Raw genomic sequence first — 24335 nt, forward strand, 5'->3', positions numbered from 1 at the left:
GTCTATTAATAGATTAAATGGTTTAATGAAAACAAGCAAATTAGATGATTTATAAAAAAAAATCATCTACTAAAAAAACTATACAATGTAAATAAATATAATTTATACATAAATTAGACGGTCTAATGTAACCATATATACATGATAAACAACGGAATAAATAGTTTGTAAAAGTTACTGATGCCAGAATGCTAGCAGACAACGGGGGCAAAGTAGAAACCAAGGTAAAAACGAAACATTGTTATCTTCTTCTATAATTCAGTTATTTCAGTGTTTGAAATGTGTGTTGTGTTGCAATGGCTGCTCTTGTGTTTAGAGAAGGTGTGTAGTAAACGACGTGAGGTGATGACATTTTAATTATTTTTATAATCCGAAGGTAAACAATTTGCACAACGAAACCACTTTGTTATCTAATATAGGTTAAGCTTGGTTGAGGTAACTTGGGGTCCAAGTACTCAAATGGAATTTAATGATTGAAATTTATGAAGCTTCTTGGTGAATATCAACAGAAATGATAATACCTCACTTTTTAATACATTAATCTAAATTTGCATGGTAGATTGTGTATTGTACCTGACAAAAATTGTTTTACATGATTAAAAATTATAATAAATAAACAGTTTGCTTACACGAATTGTATTTTAACTTTGCAATAAAAAATTAAATTATGATATAATATTATGTTTAATTATTATTAATAAGTAAAAATATGTATATTTAATTAAAGTATAAGTATAGAGAGACGGTGATTACAGGTTATTGAAAGAGGAAATATTTGGTTAATTGTGAGTATGCAAAGTACACTTCTAAAATAGAAAAAATAATATCGAGAATCTTTAATTTGAAGAGTGGAGAGAACGAAAGTTTTATTTTGTAAGTTAAATATTCTAATTTAATATATAAAAGATGCTTTTTATTTAAGTTATATTCTAAATCATAAAAACTGGGTCAATTTCATCTCCTATTAAAAACGTTCTAATTTATAATTTGATAGCTTTTGATAAATTTTAATTAATAAAATATAGTACATTAGGGAATACTTTGTTATTTCTCCTCTTTTATGAAATATAATTTTGTTATATGCACTTTTGGTGGCATGTACTAATAAGAAGTGAAAAATGAAATATATAATAAGTAGGACATAAATATGAAATATATAGTAAATAATAATAATTATTATTATTATAGATAAATACGTCGAGATATATCATTATTAGTTATAACTCTCCATAAAATATATATGTCTCCATCATCATTGACTTTTAAAGAAACTATATACAACTAAATAACATTAATTTAAAAAAAGGTATAATTATATTTGACTTCATTTTCTAACATAAGTATAATATACTATATAAAAAGATTATACTATGAACAAATCCTAAATTGTTATACTATTAAAAACCGATTGAGAATGAAGAAATAATAGAATATTGTGAAAGGTTTATGAGTTATGAGTAATATGAAATGCTTAAAGTAATAATAAAGCAAGATTAGATAGGGGATGTGGATGGCGATGCTGACACAGCGAGGCTTATCTTGTATTCTAAGACGAATCTTATAGGTGTTGATCCACTTGGTGCCACTTGTAGTTGCTACTTGACTCTTTCTTTATTGCATTGTATGAACAAAAGAAAACAATTAATGTTGATAATATCCACTCATGTGAAAATCTAAGAGTTGGAAGAGACAAGGTGTGGTCAAGGATGCACCATTTGGAATGGAGGGGCCCTTGTGGTTGTTTCAATTTTAAGCAATGTGATGAATAAAGAGCGATTGTAGGCAACAAAAGAGCGCGTTAATGACTATGGGTAAGCAAGATTATAAATGAGAAACACGACAAAAATGGACGGTGGTTTCTCAATTCCATCCAAAATCGACCACGTTTTCTAAATTCTTAGAAAAGGACAAAAAGGTTACTCTAGTTAGGAGATGCTGCGTGGAACCATGCCATCGAGATTATCCATCAACCATCACAATCCACACACCCATGTTTAGGATAGTTTGGTGCTTGAAAATTAGTAATTATCTTTTTTTTTTATTATATTAATGGTTGTGTTTCGGTATGTAAATATAGTTTCACATTGTTTAGGAGGCGAGGTTAATGGCAGGTTATACACTCTCTTCTCCCTCAATCTATTGAGACGTCTTTTAAGAACAAAACTGTGACGGAACACTGACCTTCAAAACGAACAATACTTCAAATGTGATAATTGATCCTAACGATACTATCTCTCGGACTTGAAGTCGGAATAGATTGAAAACAATTTTTTTTTCTCTCTATCAAATATTATATAAATTATATAAATTAATAATAAAAAATTCAATTGAATTTAGTAAAAAAATTTAATTACACTCAAACCATTTCAACCAGAAATTATGAACATAGAAAAAATCAATTACACACAATTTTTTTAACTAAAATAGCCTAATTTCGTAATAGAATCATTTGAAGATTTGAAGATGAACAACCATTCTATATTATATTCAACTCCCATTGCTATGAACAACTAACAGCTTGACTTTACTTAAAGAGAAACTGATCAAATAACATCTACAATAAAGAGTTTGACTTAAAATAGGATCAATTCTCGTTAAGAACATCTGTCATTTATTATGTTGGACCTTAAAATTTATCTCGGTCACATAAATTAAAAGTCTTCATTTTTTAAATCATTATATCAATTATTTGTTGTCACCATCATTACATTTTTTTTTTACTATTGGTTGTTTAATGCGTATTGTATAACGAATTATAATTCTTGTTCCTCGTATAATATTATAATAATATTAATAATTGAATTGTTTGAAAATTTCATGAATTTATCACTACGTAAATCCTCGTGCATGATTTAAAAGATATTATATCATGACAATATTTGACTATGTAATATTTTGAATGTCTCAAATTCATTATAGTGTTTTTTAATTACACTACTTCAGTAGCATCATTACTAATTGAACTTATGAATTTCAACTAATATCAAACAAAAAAAAATATTGACATAAATACTAATTATAACATACGTATATATGTATTGACATAAATTATATATATTTTTTTCTATTATTTTTAAATTAAAATAATAATCATACGTATATATGTATCATCTTAAAAAATATATTTAATATAATATTTTATTTATGAATTTATTAGCATGATTGAAATTCAAATTTAATTGAAAAAGATAACATTATTATAATATGTTTTTATCTATAATTATGTGCGAAAATAATATTATGAATCAATTTAACTAATTTATTTAAATAAGAAAAACTTAATAAATAAAAAATAAATTTATTCAAAATTAATATTAATTTTTTTAATGAAAAAAACTACTTTTTATACATATGATTCATATACTCAAAGAGTAGTCCACATACAAAATGGACTAATCCAAACCATATTTTATTAAATTAAAAGTCAAATGTAACTTGGATTCTTTCTTCCTGCACTTCTATATGTTTTTCTTCAACCTTCATAAATTTTTGATATTTTTTGATATTCCAAAAATGTTTTTTTTAATATTTCAGATTACGTAATCCTGAAGTATTTTTTCAAATTCGTAATTAGGTTTTGGATTATGTAATCTGAAATCATTTTTTCAGATGTATGATTAGTTTTCGAATTACATAATCCAGAAGTCTAAATTAACTTTCGGATTGTGTAATTCATAAGCTTTTTTTCAAATGAGTGTATGAATTACATAATCTGAAAACTACTCTAAAATCCAGACTTTCAAATTATATAGTCCAAAATATAATTTTTAAAAATATATTCCAAATTACATAATTCATAAACTATTTTCAAATCTAATATTAATTTTCAGACTATGTAATCCAAAATATGAGAGTGACACAATAAAGATAAAAAAGTGTATTAAAAAATTTTGTATGGAGGTGTAGGAAGAAACAGTTTGTAACTTGGGGTGTGGTGGGTGTGCTCGCTGCCATACTATTATCCAGTCAACATTGCTTAAAGCGCCACTTGAAACATTAGTTGAGCTAATATTACAAGCTACTAAAGTAAATTTATTTACCGAACTAATAATTCGGCCCACTAAAAAACTATTAATATGGTAAATAGCATTTTAACTAATAAAAAAAATTATAGTTTAAAATTCTCTGCAAAACATACTCTGTAAGTAAGGGTATTTTTCTAGAGTTTACTGATATAGTTAAAGTGTTATTGACTACAAATCTAATAAATAACTAGTCGTAATTCACCATCTATTTAGGTTTTTTTATCATTGGTTTTAGAAGAAGGTATTATTGTACGATCATCAATACAGAATCAGAGAAAATAGGTTAGATTTTATTAATATATATCAGAGGAGAGGAGGTAAAAAAAAAAGATCATTTTTTATACATAAACCAAGGATGCACTTATTTTGAACTAATCAATGTTCTAGGTTTAAGGTCATTCAACCTTGTAGTCTAAAACATAAAACAATTGATATTGGTTCGTATTGGATTTAAACAGTAAAATCTAAATCAAATTTTGGAAATTAATTTTTATGTTGTATAATTATGCAGTGCTATAACTTTTAATCAAGTTTTTGTTTATCTACTGTTTTATTTATAGAGTCAATGACCCGACCCAATGCATTCTGAGTACCAAAAAGAAGAATTGAAAAAAATTGAATGAACTAAAACCGAATAATTTTGATGCATTTGAAAACAAATACTAAATAAAGTTGCTGAAATTGGGGTCTCGAGATCGGAGTAGCCCACAAGAGGAGCAACTTCCAACAATGAACGTAGCCCAACATCAAGGCTCCAGTTTATACTCATAGCCACTACATTAGTATAACACAAAAGTTCTATCTAATTATATTTCTTTGATTAATTTTTCATCTGACAGTTTGGCCGAGTGGTCTAAGGCGCCAGATTTAGGCTCTGGTCCGAAAGGGCGTGGGTTCAAATCCCACAGCTGTCATTTTTTTTTCTGATAAAAAATGAAACATCTTGCTCGTTAGTTTAATGATTTTGCAATTAAAATTTTAGGGATTAATTTCTTTAATTAGAATTTTAACATAATTAACAACTATTTTAAATTCACATTAAGTTGCAGAGATAGAGGTAGAAGGCCTTTAAAGCTTACTCACAATTTTCATTGTAATTGTTTGACATAACAATTCTATTTATTTTATGTTAAGTTTAACAATAGTTTAAAGGATCTGTAATGAATTGGTTCTCTTTCAATATAGAACAAACACAATGGCAAAATCAAGTAAGGAAAAGAGAAATGAGTATGAATGTATGCGCTCAAAAAGTATTTTCATTGGGTTAACACACAAACTTATTTATAAAGTACACAGAGTCATTTGAAAGATTCATGCAGTAATTATTATTATATGTGGATCAGGGACAATGGGGTAGGTCTCTTCCGGGACCTCCAAAATAAAACTCAGGTTCGATCCCAGGTCTGGCATCATTGACGGCGGTGTAACAAAAGGGTTCTTGAGTCATTGGAGTTACATCTCTGGGATATTTAAGTTGAAGCGAATAATCCACAATCCTTATGTTCCGCATGAAGCATGACTGTTGAAATCGACCATTTGCGAACTCTCCACTACCCATTTGTGTACTTGTGTGAGGGGTTTTCTTTCCTACATTCATGCTTGATACTTGTCCCCCCCACTGAACCGCTATCGCACTGTGTCTTAGTGACCCCATTATTTCAGCCGGCCAATAACCAATAGCGATATTGTTCTTCAATTTCAGATACCAATTTCCCGAGTTTGGTTCCTACATCATACACACCATGTTAATCTTCTTACTATCAAAGTTAACGTACTGATAATTCAATACCACATTTTAACATTATTTTACCAGAAACATTCCAACGTTAATATCATACTGTTGTCCATAAAATGATGATATAGGTCCTATGGTACCACCAAGCACTACTTGCCCAGTTTGCACAAATCCTGAACAAGTAAGATCGAAGCAACCGGTTGACCTGTATGAATCCCTCTGCACCACATAGCCACCAAGTCAACACTCCAAAATTACACCAATGTTTGATTCTCTCCTTCATACTTCATCAATGATAAATGAATATATATACTTACTGTCCAATAGGCAAAAAATCGAGTGGCTCCGTCACCATATAGTTTGGGATTCACCTAAATCGTAATAACAAGGAAGCTTTAGTGATGTGTGTTATTTAGTGATGCAATATAGTTTGTGAAGGGAACTGACCGTCCATCCTGATTCAACGCTTTCAAAATAGGGGCCATTGTTGTTCTTAAGCCAAATCTGTGCTGTGGTGAAGTCGTTTGTTTGAGCAACCTTTGGATTCCAAAGGTTGATGTCTGCTTGTGCACCAATATAGTTGTATCCCACTGTCAAAAGATATGCTGACTGCATCACCATGTCACCTTACCATCAATTCTATCTATTACTAAAATCTATGCTGCATTTATCAAATAAAAAATGGTCACATATAATTGCAGAAGATAGTGATTGATTGAGATCATTACCGAGCGATTTTCGGGAACATATCCGTTTGCTTGGTCTGTTGAATTCTCATATTGATGTGGGGGTTTCCGGCCAAAGTTGTCCAGAGAAGCAGCTCTGAGTAAATCTTCCCTTACAATTCTGCGAATAGGGATGGTTCCTTTTGGACAGCTTCCACTTTTCTGCCATGTCTGAAATATCTCTGACTTCAAACCTTCTTCTGTGCTTGATTTTTTCAATTCTAGCAAATAATTCGGCATCATCTGCACAATCCAATCGTTGGATACAAATTACTTACTCATAATTGGAATAATAGTATCAAATTGTGATCATTACTTCCAAACCCAACAATAGAGGTAGATGTGTACACATGAAGTTATTAATATAGTAGTTACCTTAATAAAGGAGGATGTTTCATCATAGTTATAAAATTGAAATATTAAATATTTAAATTGTGTATTTGATTATAAATTTTATGTGATTTTTAATGAAAAGAATGCCATAAAATTGTAGTTAAATATGTGGTTGTTTGAGTGCCAATTTTTATCTACCAATTATCATTTTTCATCATAAAAATTATCAAAGAGTAAGAAGACCTTGATAGTGTGATTCTTTAAAGCCGGATGATCAAAAGCAGGTTGGTCATAAATGTTCACACAATCAATAATGTCGCCATCTTCACTCTGCATCAAACAAAAATACAAAAATTGAAATAACATGGAATTAGATTTTTAGAAATGAAATGCTGAATGAGATATTTCAGACTCTATACAAATAAATAATAACTGATTGATTTTCCAACTAATCATTTTTTTTTTTGCAAAGACTAGCAGCTACCTACATAAAATCATTAATTACACATATTTTATACCTCTATATCAAATTGGATTTCGAGAAAAAAAAGATATTTTGCTTAGTATTTCGTCTCTTGTACGAACTATCTATTTTAAAATTTTTACATTCTAATCATTATTAATTTTTTTTTTATGTTTTAATTCTTATAGGTTATACAATAGTAAAGTTCTCAAAATATATTTATTATGTTCCTTTTAGTCGTTAGTTTTTTATTTAAATTTTATTGTTTGTAAAGCTCAAAATTATATTGATTATCGATTATACTTTTATATTTGCAAAATGTAAACAATATTTTTTTCATATTTCTCTTTTATGAAAAAAAGAGAAAAATCAATAGTTTATTTTAAAATTAAATATAAACTATGTTATGGTAATAGAAAAAAAAATACTTTATTGCAGATGGAAAATATATTATTCAGAGTAATTTTTATGTTAAAAGATGTCAATATATTATTAAAAAAATAAGAAATTGATTAAAAATTAAAACTTAATAATTTTATTAATTAATTTGCGTAACCAAACTGTAAAGTCAGGAATTAACAACACAAGTACTTTCTATAAAAAAAAAAAAAAAACAAATGAATGTTAAAAATAATATTAGTGTTGGACGTTATTCTATTCACTTAGAATTTTTTTAAAAAAAATTAGCAAAGTCTCTTTGACTTTAAAGACTGTGTAAGAAGAATTTTATAGTAAATAAAGAAGAGAGTCATTTTGTTGAAGAAAGATATTCTGAGGGACTAACATAATATGTATGAAAAAAAGAGAAGAAAGGTTATTTGAGAATTTTAAATATCTATAGAATAAATATTTTTATTTTATTTTTTCAAAAAATAAATTATTTTACATATTCAATTGGATAATTTTATTCTGAATTTTGACAATGAAGTTTTCAATGAAATTTAAAGAAATTCTATTCGATATATTTTCTCTTTTAAGATGAAAAATTAACTCTCCTTCCAACATGGTTACATCTTGAAGCATTAGTGATTTGGTTTATGAAAATAAAGATTTAAAGAGCATTGAAATAAGGTAAAATGTGATATAAAAAGAGTGACACAATGTTGAGATTGCAAACCTTGATGGTTTTGACAGCAGGCTTGTTGAGTTGCTTCAATTTTGCTTCAATTTGTGTTTCTAGAGTTGATGATGACTTTGCTTCAACATTCAATCTCATACACACTGCAAAAAATACCCAAAGGAACAAAACTGTACCCTTTCTTTTCCACATTTCAGTTTCATGTCTTCTCTCCATTTTTTCTGCTATCTCACAAAGAGACCTCTTTAACTTATATTTGCATACCTGTCACATATAAATATTAATGACTCATTTATTGATGTATTTATTATAAAGTTAGCTTTTTTTTTGTATTTGTATACCTCTTCCTCTAATCCTACTTATTTATTGTAATTGCATCAGAAAAAGTTGACTGCCTTAAATTAAGGTTATTCTTCCCCTTTTTTTATTCAATTTTTTTTTCTGTTTATAAGTTATATGTTTAAAGTCTAAAACTCCATTAGTTTTTTAGTTTACTAATTATATTTTATCATTAAAATTTAAAAGAAATATAATAAATGAATTAAAACTTATATTAACTATATTAATATAATATTATAAATAATTAATTGCTTTTAGAAATATGTTTTTTTTTATTAACATCTATGAAGTGTTGGGATAATACATTACTTTTTATTTAGCTCTTTTTTTGGGTAAAATAAGTAAAAAATGTTTTTTTTAGATAAGGATTGAAAATGGTCATACTAAAACATTGTACGTGATTAGGAAAGTAATAAAAAAATTTATAGTAGAGGGTAATTTCTAAAAAAACACATCAGTTTAAATTTTATTATTATTATTAGTGTTATAGATTATAATTATTATTTAATAATTGTATATACCTTAAATATTGATGACAAGAAATAATAATTTTCTTCAATACATTTTATTTATTTTATATATATATATATATTAATATAGAGAAAAGACAATTATATTAGTTGTTGATATACATTTCAAAAGAGAGATAGAGGGAGAGAGAGATAATGTTTCCATAATAGAGATATGCTAATGTAAAATGGGATAGAAGGTTGTGATTAAGCATAATTCATTTCACTATACTCTTAGAGTAAGTGGATCTCACTCAAATCTATTTTATCTAAAAAGTTAAATTTATAAATCTAATTCAAAAAGAAATATGTTAAAAGAAAAAAAAAACGTTAAAGATTAAGTAAAAGTTCAACTAAAAAATGGTTGTAGTATCTCAAAAAAAAATGTTATATTGGCACTTACATAATATAATATTAAAAGTTGAACACTCTTTCCATAGCAAATAAAATGACATTGTAAGAAGATAAAATAAAGTTAAAAATTATTTTGAAAATTGCTCAAGGGACATTTGTATCATATAATCAAGATGACTCTGATAAAGTTTATAAGAGGATGAACCAAGTTAAAGATTCTCACAAAGTTATTTAAGATGTTGATTCTTTATGCTTTGTTTTCTTTCAGAGATTAGGTTGGAGTGAGGATAGACAAATAGGTAACTATGTTGTTTGTGTCCACTGTTTTGAAGGTGTCTATATGGATGGAGTAGCGAGTAAGTAGCAAATTGTTATCTTCAAACAAATGCTTGGATTTAAGAGGATTATACGTAGGAGCATACGTTACGTTGATATCCTTATCCTAACATGTACATGCATCACAATTTTCCAAGGGAGAATCAAATCTTATTTAACTTTTGGTTGATGGAATAATCCATGATTTAGACAGAATTACTGTGTGAGATTATAAAATGATTTAGAAAGAGTTGTTGTGTGGGATTATAAAATGATTTAGAAAGAGTTACTGTGTGGGATTATAAATTGACAATCGATCTAGAAAGTTATTGTGTGGAATTATAAAACCGGTTTATATAAAGTCAGAATCGATTCATAATTAATGGTAATTAATTTTAATTAATATTAATTAATTTTAATTATTGTTGTTAATCTTATTATATATACCGTATATTCTATTTTATAATATAATATTATGTAATAAGAATAAAATATTTTTCAAAAATATTAAAAGAAAATAAATAAAATTATTAAACACTACATAATAATAAAATAAAGTTATAATATAAAAAAATATATAGTTATATGTAATAAAAAAATTATACAATAATTATTATTATTTTCATAATTTATTATAAAACTATTAATATTATTTAAATGTAATGAAAAATTATTTATATTTTATTTTTTAAAATTATGAATATTTGAATAATTTATTTCTGTGTAAGAAAAATTAATTTTTACATATACTCATAATTTTCCATCTAAAAATTATTACAATTATGAATATTATCATTTTATTTTTTAATTGAAACTCAAATCTAAAAAAGAATACTTCATACTTTATTATTCAAATATTTTAAAACATAGAAGTAATGATGATGAAGAATTCAAATATTTTAAAACATAGAAATAATGACGAAGAAGAATTTGTTGAACAAGTTTTTAGATTATTTCAATAAAGACCCATTCTTCACGGTTAGAACAGATCAATTTCTGTTTGTTATTTTCTTGTTATTAGTGGAGCTAGTTGAGTCGTATCCTTTATTATCGTTTTGCAGTTTTCATGTATTTTCTATAAAAGGCATTGGAACCTGTGAATAAAGATAGATGATTCTGGTGCATTTGCCAAGTCTCTGAAACTTAAAGTTTACATTTGGTATCGTAGTCAAAACAAAACGAAAATAAAGGACACGACTCAGCTACCTCCACTAATAACAAGAAAATAGCAAACAAAAATTGACCTATGTTCTAACCCTGAAAAATAGGTCTTTATTGAAATAATCTAAAAACTTGTTCAACATTCCCTCCTTTGATTGAGTTCAGTTCAAGGGAAGGAATGTTGAACAAGTTTTTAGATTATTTCAATAAAGACCTATTCTCCAGGGTTAGAACAGGTCAATTCCTCTTTGCTATTTTCTTGTTATTAATGGAGTTAGTTGAGTCGTGTCCTTTATTTTCGTTTTACAGTTTTTATGTATTTTCTATAAAAGGCATTGGAACCTATGAATAAAGATAGATCATTCTGGTGCATTTGCTAAGTTTCTAAAAAACTTAAAGTTTAAATAATTTCAAAAAAAAAAATGATAATGATGATGAAGAATTAAATTTTTGTTGGAGTATGTTTAAAACTTATCTTCCAAAATTTCAATGAAAATTTTATAAAATTAATTTGAATTTTACATAAATTTTGAATTTTGCCTATTTTTGGAGTCTAGCATTCTAATTTCCACGTACAATTTACATTTATTTATATGTAAATGGGATTTAAAACCCGATATATAATAAGAATATTGAATTGTAAATACACAATTATGCATAAGTAATACTATTCACATTTGTTAGCTCAATTTATATTTTTATCAACTTTGAATATTATCAAATTACTGAAATAAAACTGGATTGCTCTAACATTTGATATACAATCACACATTCGTATAATTATAAGATAATCATTAAATATTAACTAAGTTTAGAGATAAAAAATAATTAATCACTAAATTAGATACTAAAAAATTATTCATATCTAAAATGATTTTTATTATTAATAAAAATTTATAAAATAGTTTATAAATTTGTATTTAAATTAGCTACCTAAGTTTTAGTTACCAATGTTTTAGATTTTAAATTGGTTTCTAAAAGACTAATAGAGATTAAGTTAGAATATAGAATAGTAAGTAGCTAAAACCTTGGTAGCTAATGATGAGACCAATTTAAAAATCATTTTATAATTTTTTATTAATAATAGAAACTACTTTATATATCAATAGTTTTTTTTAATTTATAAAATAATCTCTAATTTAATCAACTAGTAACTAATTATTTTGGTCTCTAAAATTAGTTTTTATTTAATGATTTTGTGTATCTTAAATAATTTAAAACTTCTTGAAATAATATTGAATTGCACTTAATCAATGAGTAACTCTCCTTCCATTTCTAGTCTCTCCTTGTCAACATGTGGAATTTTTTATTTATTGAAACATTAATATACATTGAATTTTATTAAATAAAAATTTTCAAATGATTTCACCATTATAGTAGCAAGCTCAATAATATTTTTAGATGATTCATTTTATTGTACAGAATAACATTAAAAAAATATCCAAGATAATAAGACATTTTAAATCTGCATATGTTGTCTGCTAACACACCTCAAACAAATGCCACAAGATTTTAACATTTAAATATTAGATGATGAAAATCTATCCTTTGTAGTTATTTTCACGTATTAGTATTTTTTTGAAGTTAATATACAACATATATAGAGTGAAATTATTAATGATATTAATTTGTTTTATGGGAAGTAAAAATCATCTCATAATGTTTCAAATCAAAAAAATTGTAGGTCAAAATTTTAGGATTAAAAAATATAGAGGGAAGCTTATTTTCATTGAAAATAAGAAAAAAAAAATGCTTCAAATACCCTATTTGAGAGATTCTTCTTTGGAGAAGAGAGAGAAAATTATATTTTATTACAAAGGTGGAATATAAGTTATTCTACGAAAAGAAAAGAAAAATTGACACTTCATTGTGGGAAAGAAAAATTGTTATTTTGAGCGATTTTACGAGCAAAAATGATAAGGGTATCATTGGAAATAAATTATAAAACTTATTAAAAATTACAGAAGCTAATGCTTTTATTGGTTCGTAAATTTAAACCTTAGAAGTCACATATTAAGAAACAAAGGAAGTGTATGATGACATTTTTTATAAACCATCACTATTTTTATAAATAAAGTAATAGAATTATCCACGATAACAAAATAATCGTTAAAAGGGCCTTCAACTAGGATATTATTAGAAATAAACTAAGCTTTATTTGAAAATTATGAAAGTTATTTTCTTTTAGTTTGTAAAGTTAAATCTTTAGGGTCGTCGAATGTTAAGAAACAAAAGATAATAACAAAATTATTGTTAAAAGGATTATTTTTTGGCTTTCCACTAGTAGGGAACAATTTCTATAAGCATAAGTACAGTGTCTTTGAATTTCAAATCAAGTACATCATGAATTAACTACATCACAACATGTAGACTACACTCCGATGGAAGGGTGATGGCAGCTTATATAGTTTAAGGAGGTACTAATGGCTTTCTCTACCAAAAGTTTGTGTTGAATTTGTGAAAAAATGAAAATAAATGTTAAACATGATTTACTCTTTTTTTTTTTTATAACTTCGTCATATTATGTTATTAGTTATTTTTTATATCGTGGATGGATATTGTGAGATCATTTTCACTGACAAAAAGATAATGTAGATTTATCTTTATCTTCGTAAACTATTTTACAAAGTTGATTGAAATCAAATTCTTGTTAAAGATAAGACAAAACAAGTTCAGAGCTTTGTGTGAAAAATATTGTGAAAAATATAGTATTCCAACTTAACATCATCATAGATAATGACAAACAACAAATAAACAAAAAATTTGGAGAATTTTACAAGAGAATTGACATTCGACATGTAACTAATTCATTTGCTCTGAAACAAATGGACAAGCCAAAGTTACAAATACGGTCATTATGGAAGAGCTAAAAAGATGTTTGGGAATTGTAAAGGGGAAATGAATGGAGGAGATGGGCTTGTCATTGTACAACTAAAGTGCAAGAGGAGAATCATCTTACAACTTAATATATGAAATCGATGTCATGATTATATTAGTCGAGATAAGGGAACAACTTATATGTTGAGGCATTTTTTACCTAACCTTAAACGAGAATTTTTTAGAGTAGAATTTGATCTTATTGAAGAAGTACAAGACAAAGTGAAAAATCGAGAAAGAACATATAAAGAGAGAGTAGTCTCACAATACAATTCAAAGTTGAATAAAAAAAATCTTCCAACAAGATAACTTACTATTATATGTAATGTATGATCGAAGGGCACACACCCAGATATATACCATCGTACACGCTTTGACACATAGTATAACCACATGCCTAATATCTAAATCAAAAGTGTTGTGTAATGTATTATGTCAGAACTAACACGGAATTAAAAACAATAATCATGCTAATCAAGAGTAGCACCTCCAAACTTCAACTCCACTCTATAAATAAGTTGATCTCACGCAGACCAAAATACGTATTTAATAACAATTAATACTCTAATCACTTTGTAGTGATCTGAAACACATTTTGAGGTATTATAATTAAGTATATTTATTGATAATGCAAGGGAAATTGATCAAGGACAATAGGGTGGCCTTTGTCCAGGGCCTCCAAAATAAAAGATAGGATCAGCCCCATATTTGACATCATTAAGGGAGCTATAGCAATAGGGCTCATCAGCCATTGCACTCACATAACTAGGATACTTTAATTGAAGTGAATAATCCATAATCCTGATCTTACGCATAAAGCATGCATCCTTAAATCGTCCACTTGCAAACTCTCCACTACCCATTTGGGTTCTTGTGTGAGGAGTTTCCTTTTTTATATTGCTACTTGCCACTTGTCCCCCCCATTCAACCAATATCGCACTGTGTCTCAAAGAACTCAATATCTCAGCCGGCCAATAACCTACAGGGATATTGTTGCTCAGTTTCAAATACCAATTTCCTGTGTTTGGATCCTACATCATGCATATCACGTTAATCTTTTACTATCAATTTTAAGACAATAATAATAATAATAACATTTTTCAACATTTTTTTACCAAGAACATTCCAACGTTAATGTCATATTGTGGGCCCCAATGTGATGATATAGGTTCTATTTTACCACCAAGCACTACCTGCCCTGTTTGCACAAATCCTGGACAATTAAGATTAAAACAACCTGTTGACCTGTATGAATCCCTCTGCACCACAATCCACCAGAGCAAAATTAAACCAATGTTTGACCTTTTCCTTCGTATTTTAAGTGATAAGTAAACTAAGATCAATGAACAAAATAACTTTTATTTGGATCAATAAATGAGTATATATTCTTACTGTCCAATAGGCAAAAAACCTGGTGGCATCATCACCAAGTAACTTGGGATTCACCTGAATCATAACAGTGAAGAAGTATTAATGATATGTGTTATAGTTATTATTAATAAGTTTTGTGAGGGAGACTAACCATCCACCCTGATTCCACGCTTTCAAAATAGGGATTGTTGTTGTTTTTTAGCCATATTTGAGCTGTGGTGAACTCGTCTGGCTCGGGAACCTTTGGATTCCAAACGTTGATTTCTGCTTGTGCGCCAATATAATTGAATCCCATTGTCACAAGATATGCTGACTGCATCACCATAACATTCAAACAATGTTTTTGTTGCATTTATTAAGTTAGTTAGCCTCACCAAATACAAAATGGTCACATGTGTGTCTTCACAACACATGACATGCGTAATTATGCATATTAATTGACAAATACCGAGCGATTTTCTGGAATAAATTGATTTCCTTCGTCTGCTGTTAAATTCTCAAAATGTTGAGGGAATTTCCGACCAAAGCTATCTAGAGAATCAGCTCTGAGTAAGTCTTCTCGTGAAATTCTGCGTATTGGAATGGTTCCTTTTGGACAACTTCCACTCTTTTGCCATGTCTGGAAAAGCTTCGACTCTGAATCATCTTCTGTGCTTGAATCTTCAGATTTTAGCATATAATCAGGCATCATCTACAAACTCAAATGTATTTATTTGAGGTAAGATAAATCATGAACATAATCCCAATTTGAATGTCAAAACTACTCATTTAAAATTAGATGACCATATAAAAAAAAACCTGGATTGTGTGGTTTTTTAAGGCCGGATGATCAAAAGCAGGTTGATCGTAGATATTGACACAATCAATAATATCTCCATCTTCGCTCTGCATAAAAAAAATATAATAATAAATTTTATATTCACATTCATTAGCCTTTCTAATTTGTTTCTATTGCTTCAATTAGATATCATATATACTGCAAATGTGTTATATATTAAAGGCAGAAGGATATCTTTTACAACATGTTGCAAAAATATTCAAATAACAATAAATTTTCTAAAAATAACGAGATATTTTACCGTCTATAGATCTCACGTCGATTAAAGATGAGGACAATTTATTGTATATAAATGAGTGCAAACTTCAACCTTATAAACTGATTTTATGGAGTTGAATTAGACTTAAAGTCCACTTAGTAATATTTAAATAAATAAATAATAATTAATTAATTTTTTAACTAATCATAATTTTTTGTAAATACTACCAGCTACCTACATTAAATAACTAATCACATCTATTTTATACCTCTATATGAAATTATATCTCAAGTTAAAAATATTTCGTCTGTAGGAATTTTTCATTTTAATTTCTACATTTAAATTTTGTACTTTCTAATTGTTATTAAAGTATTTCCGTTATGTGTTATAATTCTTATGATATTATTTTGTGTCCATTTTACTCCTCTACAAAATTAACAAGGACTAAAGTTTTAAGAAAATAGTCATATATGAAATAAAACAGAAAGTTTTATTTTATTTTTGGTATAAACACTAAAAACATTGACGCAAATATATAATTACTTAACTTTTTCATATTTATTAGCATCAAAAGGTTCTTTATACTTTATACAATAATCAAGCTTCCAAAATATGTTTATTATGTTCCTTTTAGATGTCAGATTTTTATTTAGATTTTATTTTTTGTAAAGCTCAAAACTATATTAATTGTAAATTTATCAATTATATTTTTATTTTTTGAAAAGTTAAAAAAAAAAATCATATTTCTCTTTTGCGACTAAAGAAAAAAATAATAATTTATTTTAAAAATACAATATAAATTATTTTATGGTAATAAAAAGAATTAATGTTTTATTAAAAATAGAAAGTATATTATTCAGATTAATTTTTATGTTAAAAATATAAAAAAATAATAATAAGTATATTATTAAAAATAAACTAAGAAACTGATTAAATATTAATGATTTTGTTAATTAAATTTTGTAACCAAACTTTAAATGTCAGGTATTAAAAAAACAATTACTTTTCAATAAAACAATCAAATGAACATTAAAAATAATTTTAATGCGTTGTACGTTATTTGTACTCACTTAGAAGTTTATTTTAAAATTAGCAAAAATTCTTTGACTTCAACAATTGAAGATGACATAATTAAGTTTTTTTACTTTGCCATGTACTCAGACATATATTTTTATAAGATATTTTTATCATGTTTATATAATTTTATATTTTTATTTTTATTTTATTAAATATTGTAAGTATTTGTATTTTATATTAATAAAAAATGAGAAGAGAAATTTTGAAAAATATTAATATTAAAAACAAATTTTATATATAATATACTTTAAAATTTAATTATTTGTTGTGAATGTAAAAACTATTTTATATTAAAAACAAAAAGAGAGTAATTTTTTTTAGAGGACGGACCAGAATGACTGAAATTATCTTAATGGATAGGAAAAAGAGAAGAAAGGTTATCTGAGAATTTTACATATCTATAGAATAAAAATATTTTTTATTTTTCAAAAAATTAAATTATTTTACATATTCAAGTGGATAATTTTATTTTGAATTTGAGAGTGAACTTTTCAACCAAATTGAAAGAAATTCTATTCAATAATTTTCTCTTTAAGATGAGAAATTAACCCTCCTTCCAACATGGTTACATTTTGAAGCATTAGTGATTTGGTTTATGAAAATAAAGATTTAAAGAGGGTTGAAATAAGGTAAATAAAAAGTGTAATAAAAAGAGTGAGAGAATGTTGAGATTTCAAACCTTGATGGTTTTGACAGCAGGTTTGTTGAGTTTCTTCAATTTGGCTTCAATTTGTCTTTCTAGAGTTGATGATGATTTTGCTTCAACATTCAATCTCATACACACTGCAAACAAAACCCAAAGGAACAAAACTGCACCTTTTCTCTTCCACATTTCACTTTCATGTCTTCTCTCCATTTTTTCTGCTATCCCACACAAGACATCTTCAACTTATATGTGAATGTCTGACACATATAAAATATTAATGACTCATTTATTGATGTATTTATTATAAACTTAGTTATTTTGTATTTTTACACCTCTTCCGGATATTCTATTTATTTATTATAATTGCATGAAAGTTGACCGCCTTAAATTACGGTTACTCTTTATCCCTTTTTTTTATTCAATTTTGTTTTCTGTTTATATGTTATATCTTTAAAGTCTTAAACTACGTTAATTTCATATTTAATAATTATATCTTTAAAATTAACAAAAAATTAAAATACAATAAATGAATTAGAACTTATATTAATATATTATTATAAATAATTAATCATTTTTAGAAAAAAAAAATTCTTAACATCTATGATGTGTTGGGAATAATATATTCCTTTTTATTTAGCTCTCTTTTTGGTAAAATAAGTAAGAAATGATTACTTTTAGATAAAGATTGAAAATGGTCTAAAACATTGTATGTGATTATGAAAGTAATAATTTTTTTTTTATAGTAGAGGTAATTTCTAAAAAAAATATCAATTTAAATTATTATTATTATTATTATTATTATAGATTATAATTATTATTTTAATAACTGTACATACCTTAATATTGATGATAAGAAAAGAATATTTTTTTTAATACATTATATATATAGAGAGAGAAGACAAATATATTAGTGTTGAAAAAATCAAAATTAATTCTTCCTCTTTCGTATATGTACAAAATGGATACTTATGGAAACAATAAACATACAAAAGAAAATAGGGCAAATTAGAATAATGATATTGAGAATTTGTAATGTGGAAACACCTTTTCAACTTAAGAAATAAAAACCTACGGGACCTAAACACCCTAAACCTATGGGACCTAGTTCAAAAAATGTCTCCACTATGAAAGTATGATTATAATATTTGTTTCTCTCACTCTGAGGGTAACACTTAATCTCACCTAACAATGATGAAATACAATATCTATTTAATCTCTCTCTAGCATTTTAATCTAGCACTATGATGGATAACAACTCTGTCATTTACTCTTTATGTTGCTCTTCTTACTTGATTGTTTTTCTCTTTCTCACAAGTTTTATTTATATAGAGAAGGAGAGGAAGGTTTCTTCATAAAAAGATAATGGATAATTAATGTTTGTCATAATTTACAAGAGATATAATTCTAAGACTTTGAAATGACCATCATTGAATATAGATCAATTATCAAAATTCTTGGATTGTGATCCCATTAATTAAAGATGTATAATTGTTAGCATACATTTCAAGAAAGAGATGTTAGTGTTTCCATAATAAAAATATGCTAATATTAAATGAGATCAAAAGTAAAATGAGATCAAGGTTGTGATTTATCATAATTCATTTCACTATATAATATACCTTGGAGTATGTGAATGTGACTCAAATTTATTTTATCTACAAATTTAATAATACTATTATCGATATTCTTAATATTGTTAATAATATTATTATTTTATTAATATTATTATTAACACTATTATATTAATAATATTAATAATAATAATAATATTATTATTATTAATATAATTATTACTATTACATAATAATAATAACTATAATAACAATATTAATATTATTATTAATATTAATAATTATAATTATAAAAATAATATAAAATTATTATTGCTATTAGTAATAATAATCATAATAATAATAATAAATATCATAAATTCATAATTTTATGTATAGTTTTTCTTGTGTGGTGCTCATAGATGTTGTGTGTTATAAGACATGAGTTTGATACCTCTTATATAGCAAATTGATAATAATAAAAACGTTAATAATAAATATTCATGATACTTACTTGTTAATAAGATTTGTAGATAATGATATAAAGAATTTTAAATTCTTATTTTTTAGTAAAATTTGAAATTATTAATTAAGTTATTCAATCTCTAATAAAATTTCACTGTAAGAAAATCATGAAATAGAAACAAATTTTTAGAGATAAAAAATAATTAGTTGTTATAGTGACTAAATTAGAGATATTTTAGAGACTAAAATTTGTTTGGTTTTTAAATTAGTTTATATTATTATTAAATGGTTTCTAAATTGGTATTTAATTAGCAACAAAAGTTTTTGCTGCAAAATTTATAAACTAAATAATTGATAGTTAAAACTTTGGTAACTAATTAGATACCAATTTATAAACCATTCAATAATAATATAAACTAATTTTAGAAATCAATTTTTTTTTTTAGTTTTTAAAATGATCTCTAATTTAGTTACTATATCAACTAATTATTTTTGACATCTAAAATTAATTTCTATTTCATGTTTTTCTTGTAGTATTATAGAATTTTACCTTTTTTTTAAATGATTATTCAAACAATATAGTTTGTGATAAAGCATCTCAATTTCTATAAAAAATAATTACCATCTTAAATTTCTCTATTTAAGCAAACTATTACGGTAATAATAACAATTTTTTCTTCGTGCTTCAGAAAAATATTTTGTTTTCCTCTTTATAGGTTTGTTAGGAAGTTAATGATACTTTTTTGTTTTAGTTTTAAATAAAATATTTAAGTTGGGGGTAATAATATTCTTCTTTTCTAAATGTTTGACTTAAAAATATAGAAGAAATTGTTTTGGTTAATAATATAAATATATATTTTAAAATATTAACGGAATATGATCTAAAGTCTTAATAATAAATCACATATTATGTAAACATTGTAATAGATGATACATTATCTATCTTCTATAATAAATAATATATTGTCTATATGCTATTATATTAGGTAATACATTCACACCTTATATTTGATGTATGTTTAAATTATACTAACAATGTCTATTCTAATAATTATACTTGATGCATCATCCTCGTAGGATCGAGTTGTTGATGTTAGTAATTGGTTTTTTGGTACAACTCAGTCTGCCACGAAGATATGGATTAGTTGTTTTAGATGTTATGTCGTGTATTGGTTTTGCTGTGCTTGACGCTTGGGTTTGGTACTTCAACCTGTTGCCAAAAACTTTGTTTTAGTAGTTAGATGTATTTAGTTGTTATATGTATGTCCTTGATTGAGGGTGTGACATATTTGGTGGGGTGAGGTAACTGTATTTGGTGGGTTTATGTATCTTGTCTGGATTTTTATCTTTAATCTGTAGTGCAATGTCTGTCGGATTCCTAGTTGGCAGGGTACTAGGAAACTTGGTGTCGGGGTTTTGTATAAGGGTTGAAGTGTCTCATTTTATTTTATTTATTCTTTGCTGATAAAAAAAAATTCTAAATGCTTTATAGTTTGATTTGAGTTTAATGTTTTAACGAACATAAATGATACTTTTTGCAAAATGTCAATACAGTGCTGCATAAAGTATAATACAAAAGCGCATTTTGGGCGCATAAACAATATACATTTAATGACTCTTGTTTAAATTAAATTACCAATGTCTACCTTAGAATTTACATAGTTTAATTTGAGTTTAATGTTTAAATGACCATAAATGTTAGTTAGTATTATTAAGCTTCCATTATTGTCTTTTTGGAATTTGTGGGGAAAACTTCTATTTACAAAATGTCAATACAATGTATTACATAATGAATGGTTAAAAAGGTGTTTTTGAACATAAAAACATGAGGGGGGAAAAAGCATGTTACACTTGAAGATGACGCATCTCAAGTTAGATTAACAATGTCTATTTACATGTTACATAGTCTAAATTGAGTTTAATGTTTTAATGACTATAAATGTTATTTAATATTATTAAGTTTAACATATTGTCTTTTTGGAATTTATGAAGAAAACTTCAAACTTGCAAAAAGCCATACAAGTGTTGCATTAAGTTGTATAAAAAAAACATATTTTAGCATAAATGCATGAAAAATATATTTTTTTTTGCAAAAATCATAATTAATTCTTCTTGGTGTATATACAGAATAGACACTTCCAGAAACATTAAGAAAAAAATAAAAAAAATATAATAATGACACTGAGATTTTTTAACTTGAAAAACTTCTGCAACTTGAGAAGTCAAAACTCACGGAACCTAATCTAGAAAATGTTTCTATTATGAAATTATGATTACAATAATATATGGATAACACTTAATCTCATCTAACAAGAATGGAATACAGTGTCTCTCTAACCTCTCACTTGTATTTTTTAATTTAACACTATGGTGGATATCTATTCTCTTATTTACTCTCTATGTTGTTATTTTAACTTGCTTGCTTGTATCTTTTTCTCACAAGTTCCCTTTAGAGGATGAGAGAAAGATTTCTTCGTAAAGAGATAATGGATAATTAATGTTTGTCGCATTTTCAAAATATCTTAAAAATATTATCTTCAACTTTCAAGATTGAACTTCATAGTCTATATAATTCCAAGACTTTAGAATGTCCATTGTTAAATATGCTCAATAGATCAAGTAGTAAGATTAACTGATAATTGTCTTCCATTAAAATTAACCCGGAATTTCCAACACTTTTGATACAAGTTAATTCGTTGCATAAGTTAAAAATAGTTTATCAAGTAAAAGTAAACAGTACACTAAGTTATCTTGTTAAATGAAACCACGTTAGTGAATCTATTCTCACCAGCGAGTAAACGATGCCACCTACAAATATTTCTCAACTTGTGAGTAATAACTAATTTTTGGAAAACATCTATATAAAACACTTTCAAAACATGAAGATAAAGATTCTGACCATTTTATCTATTTGTTAAGCTCTTTCTGAAAAATCCTGATTTGTACACTTTCTTACTCAGCTCTTGACTTATAGAAGGAAAATATTATAAAAATTATATATTTTTTAATTATATACATATATTATTTCCATTATCCTATTACACATTCTCAATCTAAAGAATCACAATAAAAAATTAAGTTTAATTCAATATTCAACATATTACTTTGTTGTAATTTTCACTTTTTATTAAGATGTTTTGTTACACTCAACACTTTCAAATAATTGTAATATATATCCCATCAAAGATTAATATACTTGGTTAAAAAAATAATGTTGAAATTCCCATTATGTCAAATTATAAACACATTAGGCTTAAAAGGCTTAAAACTCATTTATGTTAAATATCTCATATCTTAATATTTTTAGTTTAGATTATCCTTTTAATTTAGATTATTTTAATTTAGATTAATATACTTTGTCACCAAAAGGTTTAAGAGCGTTTTCTTCACTTACCACCCTCATGACATCCCTTGCAGTTCTATTCAGAGCTTCAAAATATAACCTATTGATCATTGGAGTTTCATCCCATATAATTAATTTAGTTGCAATCAACAATCTGGCTCAAAAACTTCCTTGAGGTATGTTGCATGTTGAATATTCATTTATTAACAAAGAAATGCAAAACGTAGAATGAGTTGTTTTTACTCCGAGTAGTAATTCGACCTACAACAAATAATTTCAAATCCGTGATAGGAATTATCATTAGTACTATAATACTATAATTAGTACACAATTCATTGTAAGAACATAATGTAATTAACAAACTTAAGAGGTAATTACATTCTTGTGGTCCCATGTGTCCAAAGTTTCGTTGAGAGCCCTACTTGATATTTCTGCTACGCAATTCAGAAAATATATTTTTTTCTTTTTCTTCTATCATATTTTGCATTAACAGGATCCAAAACTAAAATAAAAGTAATTAGAAAAAAAAGTTATAGATAAAATTAAGTTTATCATTGGTTGTCTCAAATAATGATGTTGTGTTCGGATTTTGATGTTCTCGAAAATAACACCCATGAAAAAAAAAGTCATTTTATAGAATAATATAAATAATACATGTAAATAAACAAATTATTTAAGAATAACCAAAAAAAATTCTTCCCGCTTCAAGTTTTTTTTTTTTTTTAGATTTTATTTAAGGAGAACATTAAATATTTAAAATTTGTATTTATTTAAGACTTTGAATAATTTAACAATCTTATTTATATATGACATTAAATATTCAGAGTTTCTTTCCTTAGCAATTTTGAATAATTTTAAAATATTAATTTATTTAGGATTTTTATTTAAGTAGTACATTAAATAATTTAGGTTTTGTATTTATTTAGGATTTT

The 24335-nt window shown here is 25.9% G+C and overlaps 2 protein-coding genes and 1 non-coding gene across 3 annotated transcripts; 1 reads left to right on the forward strand and 2 right to left on the reverse strand.

Moving 5' to 3' along the window:
- The first annotated feature begins 4859 nt into the window (after positions 1–4859).
- Positions 4860–4939, forward strand: TRNAL-UAG (transfer RNA leucine (anticodon UAG)). The gene has a single exon. It is a non-coding gene; the product is annotated as a tRNA-Leu (tRNA).
- Positions 4940–5325: 386 nt separating this feature from the next.
- On the reverse strand, positions 5326–8575 carry LOC137821976 (protein neprosin). The gene is made up of 7 exons (XM_068626801.2): positions 8399–8575; positions 7062–7148; positions 6489–6728; positions 6208–6369; positions 6078–6131; positions 5836–5979; positions 5326–5751 (listed from the first exon to the last, which is right to left on the reverse strand). Exons 1-7 carry the CDS (start codon positions 8573–8575, stop codon positions 5365–5367), a joined length of 1251 nt encoding a protein of 416 aa, XP_068482902.1. The 3' UTR covers positions 5326–5364.
- Positions 8576–14517: 5942 nt separating this feature from the next.
- LOC137821381 (protein neprosin) lies at positions 14518–18279 on the reverse strand. Its single transcript, XM_068625942.2, has 7 exons — positions 18079–18279; positions 16084–16170; positions 15734–15976; positions 15437–15598; positions 15307–15360; positions 15030–15173; positions 14518–14945 (listed from the first exon to the last, which is right to left on the reverse strand). The coding sequence occupies exons 1-7, from the start codon at positions 18253–18255 to the stop codon at positions 14559–14561; spliced, it is 1254 nt and encodes a 417-aa protein (XP_068482043.1). The 5' UTR covers positions 18256–18279; the 3' UTR covers positions 14518–14558.
- Positions 18280–24335: the final 6056 nt, after the last annotated feature.

Source organism: Phaseolus vulgaris, chromosome 9, assembly GCF_051622355.1.
Source record: "Phaseolus vulgaris cultivar YP4 chromosome 9, ASM5162235v1, whole genome shotgun sequence".
In the NCBI taxonomy this organism is placed as follows: Eukaryota; Viridiplantae; Streptophyta; class Magnoliopsida; order Fabales; family Fabaceae; genus Phaseolus; species Phaseolus vulgaris.